The sequence below is a fragment of the Cladophialophora immunda genome, assembly GCF_000835495.1.
Source record: "Cladophialophora immunda strain CBS 83496 unplaced genomic scaffold supercont1.1, whole genome shotgun sequence".
Lineage (NCBI taxonomy): Eukaryota > Fungi > Ascomycota > Eurotiomycetes > Chaetothyriales > Herpotrichiellaceae > Cladophialophora > Cladophialophora immunda.
This window is the reverse complement of record NW_015622541.1, coordinates 7,101,998-7,120,034: the sequence shown is the minus strand read 5'-3', so window position 1 is coordinate 7,120,034 and position 18,037 is coordinate 7,101,998. Positions and strand designations below refer to the sequence as shown.

The 18,037-nt window shown below is 54.4% G+C and overlaps 4 protein-coding genes across 4 annotated transcripts; 2 read left to right on the top strand and 2 right to left on the bottom strand.

Moving 5' to 3' along the window:
• Positions 1-328: 328 nt before the first annotated feature.
• On the bottom strand, positions 329-2,346 carry PV07_02075 (uncharacterized protein). Its single transcript, XM_016388665.1, has 3 exons — positions 1,779-2,346; positions 1,181-1,702; positions 329-1,046 (listed from the first exon to the last, which is right to left on the bottom strand). The coding sequence occupies exons 1-3, from the start codon at positions 1,929-1,931 to the stop codon at positions 543-545; spliced, it is 1,179 nt and encodes a 392-aa protein (XP_016255593.1). The 5' UTR covers positions 1,932-2,346; the 3' UTR covers positions 329-542.
• Positions 2,347-2,873: 527 nt separating this feature from the next.
• On the top strand, positions 2,874-5,219 carry PV07_02074 (uncharacterized protein). Its single transcript, XM_016388664.1, has 3 exons — positions 2,874-3,886; positions 3,945-4,744; positions 4,804-5,219. The coding sequence occupies exons 1-3, from the start codon at positions 3,304-3,306 to the stop codon at positions 4,912-4,914; spliced, it is 1,494 nt and encodes a 497-aa protein (XP_016255592.1). The 5' UTR covers positions 2,874-3,303; the 3' UTR covers positions 4,915-5,219.
• A 439-nt stretch (positions 5,220-5,658) lies between these two features.
• PV07_02073 (uncharacterized protein) lies at positions 5,659-9,730 on the top strand. Its single transcript, XM_016388663.1, has 2 exons — positions 5,659-9,116; positions 9,169-9,730. The coding sequence occupies exons 1-2, from the start codon at positions 6,242-6,244 to the stop codon at positions 9,177-9,179; spliced, it is 2,886 nt and encodes a 961-aa protein (XP_016255591.1). The 5' UTR covers positions 5,659-6,241; the 3' UTR covers positions 9,180-9,730.
• A 6,952-nt stretch (positions 9,731-16,682) lies between these two features.
• On the bottom strand, positions 16,683-17,975 carry PV07_02072 (uncharacterized protein; the record flags this gene model as incomplete). The annotated part of the gene is made up of 2 exons (XM_016388662.1): positions 16,683-17,462; positions 17,514-17,975. 2 exons carry the CDS (start codon positions 17,973-17,975, stop codon positions 16,683-16,685), a joined length of 1,242 nt encoding a protein of 413 aa, XP_016255590.1.
• Positions 17,976-18,037: the final 62 nt, after the last annotated feature.

Sequence of the window (18,037 nt, the reverse complement as noted above, 5' to 3'; positions counted from 1 at the left end):
TTTCTCCTTGGCCCCTTGTCTCCTCCTTTCCTCGCTTTCGGTACACATGCGAAGAGGTCGTTTTCCAGATTTTGCGCACTGTTTCGGTCACAGACCAATCTACCTCCATAGTTAGGATAGGTAAAGTCCTGAGAAGGGCCGAGGATCAAAATCTTCCCCCCTCTTTTATTTTTTGGATTCTTCCTTTTGATTTTCCCATGCTCGGACTTTCGGGGGCGGGAGAGTGGTGGTATCTAGGAATCCCGGGAGGTGGGTGTACTTCGTGCTCGGTACGTAGCAGAGGAGACGGAAGGGGTTGCAACATACTAGTACCCAGGGTACATAAACGGTGTTTGAATGCGTTTGCATACCTAGGTATGTATGTATTGAACTTATCTGGATTAGACAGTCTGTACCTACCCAAGGTATCTAGGTAGTATTCTCCATCCTGGTCATCCTGTTCACTCGGCCTATCTGGTTTGAGGGTCCCTGACAACCAGCTCCAGCCCCAGGTTGCCCTCCTTCATTCATTCATTGATTGATCCATTCACTCCCTCGGTGAATCACTCATCGGCAATCTTGAGAATACTCTTGCCCAGGTTCTCGCCGCGGAGCATTCCCAGGAACCCCTCGATGGCATGGTCCATGCCCTCGGTGACAAAGTCGACGGACTTGAAGCTCCCGTCCCGGATCCACTGGGTGATCTTGTCGTCGCGCTCGGCGCGCCATCGCACGATGTTGGGGTCGAACACCAAGAAGCCTTGCCAGCGCAGGCGCTTGCGGACCATGGCGCCGTAGTTCTTGACGCCGTAGGGGGTGGTGTCCTTGGCGTTGTTGTAGGTCGAGATGGAGCCGCAGGCCACGATGCGCCCGAACTCCTTCATGTTGGCCAGCGCCACGTCCAGCAGCTCGCCGCCCACGTTGTCGTAGAAGATGTCCAGCCCTTGCGGGGCGAGGCGCTTGACCGCCTCGGCCATCGACTCCTTCTTGTAGTTGAACCCCGCGTGGAATTTGAGGTCGTTGAGGATGAAGTCGAGTTTGCGGTCGTCGCCGACTGAGCCGATTACCTGTGAATAATTTTTTTTCCCGTCAATATTTTGTTTTCCCCAAGGGGAGGAGGAAGGTGGGAGTTGGTTGGCTTTTGATCGATGGGTACGCAGCAACAGCAAAGAACCGAGAATAGAGGGATGTTCAGACATACGTGTAGACCTTCTCGCACTGCGATCTGCCCGACCATCTGACCCACAGCCCCAGCAGCGGCCGAAATCAAAATCACGTCCCCTTTCTTGGGCTGCCCGATCTCGTGCAGCGACCCGTAGGCCGTCATGCCCGTCATGCCCAGCAGGCCCAGGTAGGCCGTCAAGGGCACGCCCTCCTTGGGCTCGATGATCTGGGTGGTGGCGACGGCCGACTCGTCCTTCGTCGAATACGACTCGGTGCCGGAGCCCTGCAGCATGACAATAGCCCCCGGCTGGATCTTGGGGTTGTCGCTCTTCAGCACCTTGCCGATGACGCTGACGCTGATCACCGGCTGGCCCGTCGTCATGGCCGCCGAGTACGACGGGATGCTGGGGTCGCGCATTCGCCCGCGCTGGCTGGGGTCGTAGGCCGCGTACAGGTTTTTGGTGGTGAAGCCGCCCTTGGGCGGGGGCGCGTTTTCGTCAAACCCAATGTCCTCCACCGTCAGGTCTTTGCCTGGAACGGGCCAGCCATTTGGGATGGCCTTTGTTTGGTGTGTGGTGTTAGTGATATGGGATGTCAGGCCATTGTGCAGGTGAAGAAAGGGAAATAGGACGCACCTTGTAGATGAAGGCTTTGTTCTGCACCATTTTGGGATCGAGAGAAGTGGGGGAAGAGGAGTAAGGCCTAGAAAGATGAAGACAGTGGCGGGAAGTGCTGTGTGCTGTTGATCGTATGAAGTTTCCTACCGCTCTTGAGAAGATGGTCGTCATAATATAGTCCCAGAGAACTCTGGCACTGTACCAGGGAACCCATCCATAAAGAGTATGAGTCCCTAGTCGCTTCCTGGGGGTGGGCCTCTAGTTCTGGCTGATGGTATCAACTACGGCCAACGAGATGACAGTTTCACGAGAGCAGCACCACCAAAACCTCAACGTTAGCCAGTTTTTGCCTCGGTAGATCCGTGGCTTGGATGGGGAGTTGATTGTTAATACAACAGGGAGCAGAGACCCTAGCTGCATAAGTAATCGGATATTTGATGATCCCCCGTCTTTGAGCGGCGGCAGCCAGTGATAGCGGGAGCTTGAGTGGGAGGTGGTGAGACTTTTGGATTATGATCGTTGAATGGGACTGCAGAACATGAGACGATGTGGATGATTGTTGATGATGAATTTTGGGGAGGGGAATGTCACGAGTGTAAACGAAGTCAGTGCTAAGGGAGGCGTCTAATTACTTGTAGGGGGCTGCCACCTAGAGCTGCAATATCTATGTACTTGTAGGCCCCGCCCTCACTAAACAATGGCTCTGGCATCGCCCGTGCTTGGGTAAGGAATTAGCTCCCTGGAATAGCCGAACAGATAACCGGGGCGACACCTGCTTAGCTAAACTGGGCCTTGCACAATCACCTATGTACCTAGGTCTTGCTTAATGCCGTGATTGACGTGAACTCAATGTCAAAGGAGCCAGTATTAAAACAAGACCATACACAACCATCAGTCTCGCTCAGTCTCTTTCTGTCTCTGTCTTTTTACCCCAGCAATACTCTCAACCTGTCACCGGCGGCTGCCTGAACGTGAATGAGAATCAGGTCAGCCATTGCGGTGCCCAAATGCGAAGGGCCAGATCCGGCCAGACTGACGAACCCTGAGATTGGAATGAATTTCACACTTTCACTCCTGTGACTGTTCATTCTCACCTTCGTTGAAACAGTCCTAGAAGATCCCGTGTTGTGTTGTGTCGTGCTCTCGTCTCTGTTCAGCTGGCCATCTCCAGACTGGTAGGCCATTGTCGCTCTGCCAGACCAGCACTGCTTCTTGTTTCATTTGATGCCCCCTTTTCCCATCCTCTTTCTGTGCCACCTCCTGTCCGAGCGTCGCCTCCATTGGGCGGTGAAACTACTTTTTGCCAGTAGAGGCCTTCTGTGCTCTTGATTCTTCGTTTGCTCTAGCCTTGTCACCGAAAGTTACTGTCATCATCATCGCCATCGTCACCACTTGATTGTTTTGTTACTCAGTCCCTCTGGACTTTGGCTGCTTGCGACCGACCCTCAAAGCAGTACCCTCTTTGCTCCTCTAAGCTGCTTCGTGCCGCCCATCACCTGGATCAAGTCCCGTAACTTCTTATCATCGTTACTTACACGTTATCATGGCCAATACACCTGTCGCCATGGCTGCCTTGCCTCCACAACACGACCTACGCCAGCGCCTCCTCGACTATTGCACCTTTGACGAGACCCGCCAGAAAGAGATCGAGTTTTTGATCCAGAGCTGCATTAAACTCAACCACACCTGCTCCACCCTAGAATCCGACCTAGACGACGAGAGAAATACGCGTCGCACATGGAAGAAACGTGCCGAAGACGCCGAAGCTGCCGTGGCCCGCAAGTATAGTGTAGTCCTCGTCGACGGCGACGGCTTCATTTTTCGAAAGGCCTTCTTTGATGCCCTGGCCACCTCCGGCGGTTCCAAGGCGGCCAATGAGCTTTACAACCAGGTCATCAACCATCTAAAGGCCGCCGAGGCGCTTCCAGGCACTAATCCCGACTGTGATGTCCTGCTCAACATCTATGCAAATAAGCAGGGGCTGGCGAGAACCCTCGTGGCCGCCGATTACCTTGCCCACCCTTCTCAGATCGATTCCTTCTTTTGCTCCTTTACTCAAAGCCGCAGCCTCTTTCATTTTATCGATTGCGGCCCGGGAAAGGAGAGGGTCGATGCTAAACTACGAGGTAATGTGGCTCCTGCTTTTGTCAAGCGTGCCGACGTGGCTGACCAGAGCATCTCCAGATACCTTCCGTTTCTATGCAAATAACGCGCAGTGTCAACGCATCTACTTGGCCTGTTCCCACGATAATGGCTATATCGCCGAGTTCGACAAATATCGCCATGACCAGGTCGTCGCTCCCAAGATTGTCCTAGTGCACGGTGCACAGACGGCTGCGACTGCTCGGGCCTACAACGCTTTACCTTTCACGTCGACAAGATTCGACAATGTTTTCGAGTCCTCACCCTTAGAGATCATCCCCAAGCCCGAGATGGTCTATGTCCAACCCGCCCTCGAGGCCCTCAGCCTGGCTTCGTCCTCCGTCGAAAATGGTAGCTCGGATTTGACCCCAGCTATGAGTAGGTCGAGCTATTCATCCAACCCTGTCCCACAGCCCTCGACATCGATGGCTACGCTTCCACTCAACACCGTTAACAGAGCCTCATCTCAGGCCAAAGCGTCCACCCCACCCACCGAGGTAGCTAAACCGAAGCCCGCCACCCAAGCTTATGCTGCGGCGCTCAACGGGGGTCACGATGGCAAGAGCGGAATTCCGGTCAACCGCCTGGGGCAGAGGATTGATTTGAAGATGAGAGTCCCCTCCGACGCGGAGATGGGGAAGTTTGACGATCGTATCGCCGTGCGCAAGCTCTGTAACGAGCATCATCTGCGAGACAACTGTGAATCCTACAACTGTCGTTACGATCATGAACCCATTGACGCTACCATGAAGAATACCTTGCGCTACAAGGCGAGAAGCATTGCGTGTACTTATGGTTCCAAGTGTCGTCGCAGCGATTGCTTTTATGGTCATCAATGTCCGGTAAGTCATCTCGGAACCGAGCGTCCTGTTGTCGTGGTTGAGTGCTGACGATCGAGCAGTGGGGTAACAACAACTGCGGAAATCCGAAATGCTCCTTTCTCAAAGCCGGCTTACACGACATCAGGGACCTGGAGATTGCCAAATTTGTTGCGCCTGCTCCAGGTTATTGAGGCATTGTGGGCGTGAGAGCGTGAAGCCATGGAGCGGGCGGGGTTGACTTGAAGGAGTTCTGGGAATGCGATATCTCTCTTGCTCTTTTCTTTCTTTTTCTTTCTTTCATTGATAGATGAAGCAAGCGGGTCGAATCTGAGGTGCAGGTGACTGATAGCTAGCACAAGTACTAGCAATGTTTTCTTTGTTACTCGCTCGTTTGACGGATAGACGTACAAGATCTGCCGTCGATCACCCAGAGTTCGGCGACAAGAGTTTCACCACGTTTCTGATGCGATAGATCATTTCCTGAGCTGGGCCGCCATGCGAGCGTTTCTTCCAATTGCAGTGGACGTCAAGACGGTGGCGGTTTGCCTGGAGCCGTCCAGGGCGGACCCCGAAGGACTTTTGAGTGGAATGCGCTGCACGGAGCCCACTTGGTTGAGGGGATCTTTTGCTTTTCTGGGGGTCTTTGTGTGTCCTGCCGCGAGGAAAGCGAAACGTAAGCCTGAAGTGGTTTAAAGGGCCAGCTCCTCCACAGATCGGATGCACGGATGAGAGCTCCCCTGCTCGCCTGGTCAGCTCACCCTGTGGGCAATTGGGCACCCAGTAGACTGGCCTGGGGAGTCCTGGGTGGCTGGTGCAGTTCGTCCACTCATCGTCCACGGCCTCTGCGCCGCCGCTGATCAGGAGACCACACAGAACCATCATCCATGCACGTCTGCGCTGCTCTTCCCCAGGGATTGCGATGCTTTTTTGCCCATGCCACCTACTGCCGGTAGGCTTGACATGGCCTTCTTTTCTCGTCAGGCTGCTACTGCTGCTTGTCATTGACTAAAAAACCTTGGATTAGCACCTGCCTCTCGGGCGACCAGATGGCTTGGTTGGTCCAGAGACTGCGGCAGGCTGCAACAAGGCATCAAACAACACCTCGCTCGAGGCCCTGGTTCGCGCATTTGACCTTCATCATTCCATCATTCACTGCTCAGCCATCCAGGTTTCTGCCTGTCCCCTCCTTTTGGCCTGATTTTTCTTTTACGCTTGGTATCTTTCTTGGCTGACTTCAGAAAAGGCAGAAGTGAGCCCCTCGCGCCTGTGACTCGACCTCTACCGCTGCCGCTGCCTCAGCCTCAATTCTGCCTGAGACGCCCACCCTTTTCTCTCTTGCACCTTTGAGAATCACTTTCCCTCTCCATACTTTCCTTCTCCGCCTTATGAATTGAGGTGCCGGCGGCTCATCTCTTCCTGGGGAACACATCTCTTTGTCATTGACCTACCTTGCAGTATATCCTACACACCATTAGACCGTGACCCTCCTTCTCTCCCCACCTTTACCTCCCGGGCAAGATGGACCAAAACACTGGTGTCACGGCAGAAACGAAGAAGGTGGAGTCTTCGGCCGAACGCCCTACCACCAACAAGATTCCTGCTCCCGAGGCTGCCAAAGACCAGAAGAAATGCAAGAAGCACGTTGGACCGTCCAGCAAGGCAAAGCCGAAGCATGGCACCAAGAAGAAAGAGATCGTTGATAGTGACAGCGAGTCTACAGAGTCAGAATCCTCCTCGGAAGCCTCAACCGATAGTGACGACTCGAGCGACTCGGGGAGTGACTCTTCCTCTTCTGTCGAAGTCTCCAAGAAGAAAACCAAAGTCAAGAAGCTGAAGGCGCAGGCCAAAGCACTGGCGAAAGAACTCAAGAAGCAGAAGAAGAGATCCAAAAAGAGGGTAACAACTGAGGAGGACGACTCATACAGCGAGGATGAGTTTGAAGAGGAGGTCATTAGGCCTCGCTCGAGAGTCCGAGTCAAGCCGGCCAAGAGAATGTCTAGGAAACATGACAGCCCTGGTCGAGACGAATGTGATGTTATCGAGATCCGTGAAGATCCCAAATCTGCAAGACTACGCCACCTGAAATCCTCACTACGAAAGCTGGACTTTGACAACAATCCCCTCGCTCCTCCATCTGCTGTCTTCGGCATGCCTAGAGCTCAGCTCAATCCCGAGCCCGTGATCCCCATCAGCAATTATGACAAACCTCGAAGAAGTCGGCGTAGGGATGCTGTCCTCGATGACGAAATCCTCCTTGACGACCTTGAAGAAGTCAAGCCGAAGAAACAAAAGAAGCCAAAACGCGCCTCCAAAGTGGCCTACAAACGAGTGGACCAACTATGGGACCAGTCAATCCACAACTTCAAGCTCACTGAAACTGTCAAAAATACAGGAGAGGCCATCTGGGACCAGTATATCTTTACTGTTCGTCGTCGGTTCGACTGGGAGCACAAATATCTGGCAACGGTCGTCGACATCAAATCCGAACCTCTCAAAGAATGCCTGCAACATGTCATGGCAGGCGTCAAGGGTATCAGCCTAGTCGAAGACACACCGCATCTGGACCCCAATATGCTCTTCTTGTATCTGGAAGAGATGAGGGACTATATCAAGACGCTCGAGGACGACGCCGCGGGAAAGAAGCGCAAGGAGGCAAAAGCCTCTAAGACCAAAGCCAAACACCTCCGAGTGATGGTCAAATACCTGGACAAAGACTTTGCCGAGACGAAAAAGAATCTATACCCGATGGTGGAAAATGGCATGATCACCTTTGACCTCCTCTGGGCCCTGTACAAACCGAACGCCATTGTGTATTCTTCCACTTATGGAGATCAGGATGAACCTCGGGCGTTCAAGATCGATTTCACTACCAAAGAATCGCACTTCATGAGGGGCAGTTGGTACATTGTCGAAGGCAGATACCTAGAGTACGACGGCAAGAACTTTGGAATGGGCACCACCCACGCGGAAATCTCGTCTTTCCAAGGTGTGCGCAAGATCACCTCGTTAGACTGTTATCCCCTTCAGTATCACAAACATGCCGACAAGATGAGATCTCAGCTGATTGAGCGAGGAAAGCATTTTGTGTCTCTCCAAGGCATGAATTACCGCCACCACAAGGGCATGGCGTACACCAAACGCAAGAAGCAGGTTTTGAAGATCAACATTGACGGGCGTGTCATGGTCGATCCCGCCATTCATCGCAGAATCAATCCCAACTACCCTGCCAGTGTCATCAAGCCAAAGGACGATCCTGACGGAGCCATCCTCGACGACACAGATGACAGCTGCGGCTGCGGCTTTGATAGCGGCTCCGACGTGGGGGGCAACAACCAGACCACTCCTTCTGACGAAACCATTCAGGTGCCGGAGACGAAAAAATACAAAGTGGTGAAGACACCAAATGGCCAAAATGTCATTGTCGAAGTCAACTCGAAGGAGGACCTTGACTGGAGTCAAAACACTGAACCACTTGGAGACGACAAGCTGTCGACCCATGAATTCACCGAGGAAGAATTGCTCATTGCCAGCCCTGTGGTCTTGGGCTTCGCCTTCGGCGAAAAGCTTTGGCTCGAATTCACAGTTTCCGGCATCTCCGACGTCGTCTTCAACGACAAAGCATTTGAAAGCCTCGTGCTCCCCGACAACCACAAGTCCATCGTCAAGGCCCTTGTCTCGAGTCATACCTTTCAAGCCCACAAAAGCATTGACGACATCATCTCTGGCAAAGGTCGTGGCCTGGTGGCTGTTCTCCATGGTCCTCCCGGAACAGGCAAGACGCTTACGGCTGAAGGGATCGCAGATCTTCTCAAATGTCCGTTGTACATGGTCAGCGCCGGCGATCTGGGCACCGAACCGACCAAACTCGAAAAGGAACTTCAGAACATTCTGGACATCGCCCACAGCTGGGGTGCAATCTTGTTGCTGGACGAAGCCGATGTTTTCTTGGAACAACGTTCAATCCACGATATCCATCGTAATGCCCTGGTCAGCATCTTCCTTCGCCTTCTCGAATACTTCCAAGGCATCCTGTTCTTGACCACCAATAGAGTGGAGACGTTTGACGCCGCCTTTGTGTCACGTATCCACCTGTCGCTGCGCTTCCAGAACCTCACGACCAAGGCCAAACGCACCGTGTGGAAGCTCTTCATCGACCGTGTTAAGAACCAGGAAGGGATGCAAGTTGCGGCCATCACGGAGCAAGATTACAACGACCTCGCGCGGCGCGACGTCAATGGGCGACAGATCAAGAACCTTGTGCGTGCTGCACAAGCTCTAGCTGTCCATGAAGAAGTGCCTTTGAGTATGGTGCATATCAAACGCGTGATTGACGTGGCTGAGAGCTTTGAGATGGACCTGAAGGGTGGTACTGGATACACGGACGCCATGAGAAGTGAGTTTTACTTGTGACTGGACTTCCACTGTCTGTTGCTGACGTTTGACAGGTTATACTTGATCGGCTCATCATGTTACCTTTTTTGAAAGCGACATATGACAGTCAAGACGCTGGAGTTGTCAAGAGGGTTTCAATCGGTGGCATCGGGTTTCTTCTCGTCAAGACTCGCCGTCAAGAGCACCAATGTGAAATGCTCATGTTGGTTATTGGTCGACATCCTAACCGAACCCAGTCTCATTTCTTCTGCGCGTCTTACGGTCGTTGGACGGAATGGGGAGACGGGATCGATATGGTTTTGGTTTTTAATGATTGGTTTCATGCATGTATTTGACGACCGCAGCCACTCGTTTCGATTCGCGGACGTGGTGGTGGGCTACGAGACATGAAGGGAGGCTCTCTCAAACGAGGCACATGGTGGAATGATGAATGAGTCATGAGGCGAGGCGTTCATGGGTCCTGTTCCAGCAAGCGGTTTTACACTTCATCCTACGCTGTTGACTGCATAATAGGCTCAGTGGCACGGCCCTGTTGAGCATGCATAATCAGATGGGTATTGGTTAACTTTGTCCAAACCGCTCTGTCTTTTCATATGCCGCCCACTTCTGTAAGCGACATATCTCTTGCTTCTGTATTGGAAGCTTTGTTTGTCTGTGCATCCATTGGAAGACTCTGTCGTGCTTGTGAGTGGCCATGGTCGAGAACTTGAAGACTTCGCAAGTGTTGACTCGCCGTCGACCTTCTCTCGCACAAACATCTTACTCTCTTGTCGAAAGAGGCTCCCTTCGTCCTTACGTTCGCCCTCCGTTGATTCCCCCTTTCTCCGCTGTCGCCTCCTTTCCGATCTCTCTCCCCTGACCTCTCTACTGAGCCAGATATCCCCCGTCCACCACGATCGACTGGCCGGTCATCCAGCTGGCACCGTCGCCGGCGAGGAAGACGGCGGCGCGGGCAATGTCCTCGGCGCGGCCGGTGCGGCCCCAGGGGTGCCACGTCTTCATCATGGCGTCCATGGCGTCGCGGCCGATCTTGGCGTACATGTTTTCCAGCATGTGCGTGTCGGTGAAGCCCGGCTGGATGGCGTTGACGTGGATCCCGTCCTTGGCGTACTCGAGCGCCGTCGCCCGCGTCAGATTGAGCACCGCCCCTTTGCTCGCGCAGTACGGCGACGCCCCCGCCAGCCCCGCGCTCGCCAGGATGCTCGCCAGGTTGATGATCCAGCCGCGGTGCACGTCCGCGGTCGTCGCGGTGGCGGTCGTGGAAGAGGTGCCTCCCGGCCGCGAGTACCGGGGGTGCGGCTCCTGCGCCAGCATCTGCGTCACCGCGTACTTGGTCCCCAGCCACACGCCCCGGATGTTCACCTGGTACGTCTGGTCCAGCGCCGCCACGGGCGTCTCGTGGATCCGCCGGAACACGCCCGTGTATTCTCGCGAGCCGGTCTCGGCGGAGATGCCTGGTGGAGAGAGAGGGGAGATGTTAAGATATATATGGATGTAGGGATGTCGTAAATGCATGGGCAGTTGTGTTTCTGTGTGGTCATGGATGTCGCTAGGATGTACCATCCATGAACCCGACTCCAACCGAAAACAGGAAAACAGAAGGAAACCAAATCTCACCAGCGTTATTCACCAGGATATCCAGCCGGCCGTACCTCTCGACCGTAAACGCCACGGCGGCCTTGACGCTCTCCTCGTCCGTGACGTCGCACTGCACAAAGCTGGCCCTGTCCACCGTCGCCGTCGCGGGCCACTTGGTGTTGATCAGCTCCACGGTCGGCGTCGTCAGGTCCGTGTCCTTGAGCATGCCGGCGATGGTGGGCTGCGGCGGCGGTGCGGGCTTCAGGTCCGCGTTGACCACGTACGCGCCCGCCGCGGCGTAGGCCTGCGCGATCGCCCGCCCCAGCCCCGACGAGGCGCCCGTGATGAGGGCGACTTTGTCCTCCAGCGAGGCGATGTTGCCGATCGGCGAGTCCGGGGCGGGGAAGAAGTGTGTGGGTTGAGCCATTGTAGACGGGGTGGGAGGGGGGGAATAGCGTCAGTGAGGTGTGGTGTGGTGGATTGCTATTGTATCTTGTTATATCACGTCGATGGGGTGGTATAGCGTGGTACGGGGTGTTGAACGGTATGGTCGAAGGTTCGATGTTATAGTACGTGTATATGTTATGGGATAAAGAGGGGGCTTACGTCCTCTCTTGGACGAGTATACTTTTTTGCTCCTCACTGGCTCCCAATTCCCTTCGAGCGAGCCGACTCGGTCTATCCAAGCAAAGACTCGGCCTCGAGCTGGGCCAGTCTTCCAATTCGTTGGTGTCCTCGGGATCCAGGGGGATGTCTCGCCGCACCACGCCCGTGACGAGTCGAATCGAAAGCGGACAAATAAACATCCACCTTTTAACGGGGCGTAGATTGAATGTCGGTACCGAATACAATATGAGGGGAAGCCATGGCCTGCGATCGAGGTCCCACTGCCGAGTCAGTCGGCGCCTTGTAAGAAAACCAGAATCCTGGAGGCATCCTTCGCGCGGGCTTAGCCGACTGGCCCGAGGCTCAAGCGTTGGCGCAACAGCGAGTAAGAGTTGGAGGTGTCGGAAAGGGGACACCGCAGTGACTAGGCAGGTACCTAGGTAAGTATGTGCTGACGTCGGGTCGCTTTTGTATAGAAGGGGTCGTCACCACTGCTGGCTCGTCTGTTGTTGCAAGATAGATTTGCTAGCTGGCGAGGAACTTGTATAAACTCATGCCTTGTCTAGGATCAAAGTGAAGGGACGAGAGAACTGACCCAGACTTTTGAAGGCTTCCCCCACGAATGCATTAAGCAGTTGAGATTTGTACGGCGTAACTCGACTAATGATGGACTCTAGCACTCATCGCCTATACTGCGAGAAGGCTTCAACATAACCCTCTGGCTCTCTCAAAAATGCGCTGCCAATTCCACGCCCGGGAAATGAAACAGAAAAGCATCAGTTTCCGCAAGAATTGTCGCAGGCTCCCTTTTCTCCCACCATACTTCTCGCAACACATCTGGCAACAGCGACTGAGCTTCTTCCCGGCATTTTCGGATCCACGAGGCTGAGCGCTCAGGGGATCTTGTGGAAATATAACGTAAAAGAAAACAACCGATTAAACAGCCTTTTCCTGCGATCTTCGACTGAATAATTCGGCCACCGTGCTACCATCGTCTCTCCGTAGAAGAAAGGCTGGCCATTACCGAGCGCTTCGCTGTTACTCAATGATGCATCGCTAAGGCTGGAGATCCCCACGAATCCATTCATTATTAAGCCTCGCAGATGCTGCTGATTATGGATCTATACTTGCCACCAGCAGCGACGCGCCAAGGATTTGGAAACATTAGAATTCGACGTTCCAGGTTCTGAGCGAATCAGAATGCGCGGTCCTTGCCGAATGCGGTATACCACATTTTGCATTACTCAATGGACCTACTCCATATTCGCGACGACATCTGCGACTGTTGAGGGTATAAAGTCATGCTGGATCTTCCTTCGCAGACCAGGTTTGAGACAGACATACGCACTTATCACTTTTGCATACTACCGAAGAACCGACAAGACTTTATATCTCCAACAGTAGCTGTTTTATACTTCATCTCGCGACTATCTACACGAGCTACGCCGGTTTTCCTCGACAGGACTCTTCCACTCAGACAATTATCCCGAGACAATGCAGGACTCGAAGCCGCTTTTCAAAATCTACTCTTCCACCGCTTCCCAATGGGCGGGTGTCCCCCTTCTCGGCCTCGTGGAGAAAGGGTACGCTAAAGGGAGCTACGAAGTGGAAAACATTGACTTGCGTAAGTACATTCCCTGCGTCGCTTCCTACAAGACCTCCTGGCTGACTACGGGCTTCCCTTCTACTGCTCAAGTGGGCGCCGGCAATTTCCATCCCGACTATGTCAAGATCAACCCCAACGGGACCATCCCGTCGTTGACCAGCCCTGCACTGCCGGAAGCACTGATCGACAGCACCGACATCCTGGTCTACCTCAACGACTCGCGTCCGTCGGGCTTGGACCTCTCGCCCAAGGAGGATGACCACGCGACATCGCGCAGGATGAAGGAGCTGATCGACCTCGTCCACTCACCCGAGGTGAGCACCAACATCATCCTCCTCGCCGCCCGCGACGCCGAAGAGCTCGCGGCCAAACAAGGCAGTCCGTTCCGCGCCTTCCTCGCCGCCCGCCAGGACACGCTGGAGCGGTACTGCGCAGAGTTTCCCGACAGCGCCTTCTACCGCTCGCGCCGGGACACGAACGGCGCCATCCACAAACACTACGCCGCCGCATCATCATCATCATCGTCGACCAACGACTCCCCCGCGCTCCGGGAGTTCTTTGAGAGAAGCCGCGCCGAGTACCGTGGGTTCGCCGCCGGCGTCGACAGGCTCGAGGCCCTGCTCGTCCTGCCCTACGCCGCGGGCCCGGGCCCGGACCCGACGCTGGCCGACCTGCACATCGTCCCCTGGCTGGCGCACGCGCTGTGGGGCGCCGGCAGCGCGCAGATGGACGACTTCGCGCCCCTGGAGGCGCTGCTCCGGAAATCCGTGCCGGGCTTCCACGTCGGGCCCAGGACGCGGCGCTGGTGGGCGAACATGGTGCAGCGCGAGTCGGTGCGCAAGGTGTATCCGCGGCCCCATTGAATGGGCGTCGTCCCTTTCCAAGGACGTCCGGGGTGAAAGAGATGGGGGGGAGGCGGGCTAGGCTTAGATATCAAGGACCCAGATACGCTTCTATCCGTCTTCACGTTGACCGCTCCCTTGGCTGTTGAGATTTCTTCTTTCTATTCGTGCCAGACATGGCTGAGCGATAACGTGAGGAATCTAGAATCGTGATCGGGGGGACGGTCCTGCATTTCATATTCCGTCCTCAATTTCGACCCTTTCTTCAGGCCTTAAGGGGCTGCGCTGACTCAGTGCATGGTTGATCCCGACATCTGATCTGTAGATAGTGCCTTCCGACAAGGATAACGTGATGTAGCATCTCACTGTAGATGTAGATCCGTGGCTCGAACGATGAGGTGGGGCGCTCTCGCAGATGTCGAAAAGACTGAAAAAAAAATATGATAGAACAATTTTGGTCACTCTGGCCAAAGACGTGGATTGATGTGGCGTGATTATATAGTGCTAGAATCAGCTATTTGCTCGTATGCATTTGCTGGACATACAAGGCTCCAATAAACAAATATGCCTGAGCTCGTTAGTGGAGGGTCCCAGACATAATCAATAAAAGACCGCACGAAGGCACTCCACACACTTTCCTGGGGCGGACGCTTCTCGCTTCGACACACACTCGAAAGAAAATCACCGCTAATGCCATACTCTCAAGACCCCAATCTTTGCGGACGTCTCTCTTACTCTCTCGTCCCCCCCACTTCTCTCTCTGCGTTAAGCGTCCAGCACGTTGGCGTCAAACTGCCCCGCGATGTTGCCCTTGGGCTGGAACTCGCAGACGAGGTAGTAGTCGCCGTTCGCGGTCGCGCACTGGTTGGCCGACCACGAGCAGCCGACCTTGGTCGTGCCCTTCCACACCAGCTGCGTGAAGTGGTATTGGGGAGAGTGGTCCACCGCCCACGAGAAGTAGGTCCCGACCTCGCTGTACCACCAGTCGATCCCCTTCTTCAGCAACAGGCCGAAATTGGGGACCGTGGTCTTGGGCGTGAGCCAGAAGTTGTAGATGTTCTCGCCATACGGGTTATTCGGCTATTCGGGCGAATGGTAGGTCAGTGAGAAAGCTGTGTCGAACGGGTTGACTAGATTGGCTAGGCTTTGGGGGGGGGGGATGCTGTGCAAGGGATCATGGGGCAACTCACGGTGTGGACCGGGCTACATCTCGTGGCGGCGGTCTTTGCGGCTTGCGCTAGCGTCGCGCCCCAGCTCACGGCTGGCGCGGAATGCAAGGCGCGATAGGCGTTGATTCGTGTCAGGACCGTGTTGATGAAGGTGGTGTCCGTTGGCGGAGGCGGGACCGCTCTCTTCTGGAGAGGTAGTCCATGTGGTGCACTGGCGCCTACTGGGTTCGCTATGCTCGACGAGAGCCACAGAAGGAAGAAAATGGGACTAGTCAAGGTGTACCACCGCATAGCGAGAGCCGCAGCTACTACTTCTGTGATGCCGGGTATTCAGTGTGAAGTGGGATCTAGAATGACCGCAGAGGAGAGGATGAAGGCACAGATTCTTCGAGACCAGAACAGGCCATTGAAGTAATATACTAACGCCTACTGACCAACCTTTTCAGCTTCGTTCTTCGCACTTAGTAATGGGAAGGATAGCATTGAGATGCTGCTCGGTGGTTGAGTCAGGTGTTCCGCCATTTGAGGCTGAATACGAGGCAGAATTGTCATCCGAGCTCTCTTGACGAAGCTTCAGCAGATATGTTGCCAGGGAGCCCCAAAGAACCCCAGGTTGACCAGGCAGTTTCGTATTTCGATGCGGGCAAAAGTCCTAGGGGGTGTGCAAGCGCTCGAACTCTAGGTTTGCCTCTCGAGATCGGTGTTGGTTTCCCACGAATGATGAAGGACGCAACCCGAGCTGAAATATCACGGGCATATTGGTAGTCCGAGGGCCAGTCCATGAACCTTTGAGGCTGAGGCTGAGGCTGCGGAGAGCGGCGGAGACCTTGGCGCCAAGGCTCGCTCCCTTGACAATTGGAAAGGTGGGCACGGTTCAGCGAACCAGTTCAGATCTTGCATCAGTCCCACCTCTGTTTATCTTAACCTGGGTATATGTACATGTATCACCACACCACAGCACTCGTGCACCCACTATTCTGGCCTTGAGCGTGATTGAATGCTTGCAAGTTGAGGCAAGAAGTTGGTTCTTTGATGTTAATAACGAGAGCGAGTCCTTTGGCGAACGATCTATCACAGCCTGTCGTCCACCGAGCCACAATTCGAAAATCCGGTGAGAACGTCTGCAGCCAAGTCCAAGAGGCGAATAGTCCATAATCCGTACCCAAATCCGTTCGGCGAGGAATTCTATCACGCCCATGGTTCATTCCAACTGTCTAGGACACTATTCTGCTGATGGCACCGGACCTTCTCACATGGTCCAAGAGACCCGGACGACTGCTTGGCAGGAGAAAGGGGCATTTCGTGGTGGGGGAAGCCCTGCGTTATTCTCGCATCCAGTCAGGGAAAAGGGCAGGCAAACCTCAATGCCAGTAATATCCCAGCAGGTATTATGACTTCCCTTTGTCTTGACGTCGATGGGAGTTATTCGTAGATGTTTTGGTTCCCTCAGGCCTCGAAACACAAACGGCAGTTTAAGGGTCAAATGGAGAGGATGGACTCGGGGTTCCGGAATGATCACTTTGTAAGCGAGAAAGGGAAAAAGTACAAAAGAGAAAACAAAGTCCATAAGCTTAGGATTCCAAATGTGGCATGCGCATATACAACAACATGGGATTCCCCAATATGTAAGCCAACTGAACCGCCTTCGAGATGACATGCAAGATCGCTGTACAAGTCATAGTCCTCGTAGCCTCACTGCACACGGTGCGCAGAGTGAGGTCTCTTCAAACGCCGCTGACACGCACAAGGGTAGATGTAGATAAATGTCACGTAGAGAGTGGCGCCGAGATCTTGCTCTTCTCCGCAAGTCGAAAGGCTTGCTCCAACTCATCGTCGCTGTCGTCGGATAACTCGTCCAGCATGCGGTCAATGAGGGCTGCCTTGTCAAAGGCAGGCTCCGTGGAGCCGGCATCGGAAAACACCACTTTCTTCGGTGACGTGACCGATGTCTGGCTGAACTGAGTTCGCAGGGGTGAGGTCTGTGATGAGAACACCTGTGCGGACCGGAGGGAAGAATCTTGTGAAGCGTGGGAGGGTGGGTTGTATCCTGAGTTGTTCGGGCTGGCCATGAAAAGAAGGGTTTCAACAGCATCTGCTTCCATCGCAGCATTCTGACTCGGAGTCCGTTGATTCGTATGCGGCCTCGACGAATGTAGGTTCCGAGTCTGGGCGTGGATCCCGTTGACGCTCTGAAAGACAGCGTTTGGAGTCGGACGCCGGCGTGAACCAGGAACAATATCGGCCGGAGGAGCGAGAGCGCGACGGGATGGAACTGGAGGACTGCCAACCATATTCACAAGCCCGCGGCTTTCGAGAGCGACAGTGCTATCGGACGATTCACTCTCGCTTGACTCGCGCTGGTACTTTCTAGACATGGCGGTCCTGGGCGAAAGCAACTGCTGGTCATGGAGATTTTGGAATCCGGACACGGTCGACCGTGGTGATTGGGATGCTAAGGACTCGACCTCGTCCAAGGAGCGAGCCTGCCAACCGTTCTGGACTTTGACCATGGCATATTTCAGTTTGGTGCGCAACTGCTGTGAGAGCTGCTTTACGTTAGAACTTCAAACTCATACGGAGAGACGTGGACGACTTACTTCGAGGACATTGCCCTTTGTCTGGTTCGAGACAGTGCTCGATGTATGAGCATGACCGATACCGTTAGGTCTGGGGATACCGTCTTCCACCGCGTCCACACTGGCTCTCTTGACTTCACCACTCGCGGTACGTTTAATACCCGAGGATGTATTTGGTGGAGGACTTTGAGAGGTGGAGTCGGTCTTTTCGCGTTTGCCTCCCTCGACCTGAGCAGTCTCCCCGTTCAGCCGCTCCTCCTGCTGTGAAAGAGTTTCTGTGGCTTGTGATCCCCCATGGCTCGATATGGCAGAAGTAGTGGGCGATACTTCGTCATGGTCCGCAGACGGATTCTTCACGCTGGTGGACAGTTTGAGGTCTGTCGGTTTGGAGGAATGGGTATCGCTCGAGTCTCGCGAAGGAGGAGCGGAATGGAGAGACTCGGGCGGTAAGGGTGCAGGTGTCAAGTCAGGTGGATCCGGCATGGCTGAAGCATCATGCACCGTGGCATGCTGCATATTCGACTCGGTCATTCGGCGGCGTACGG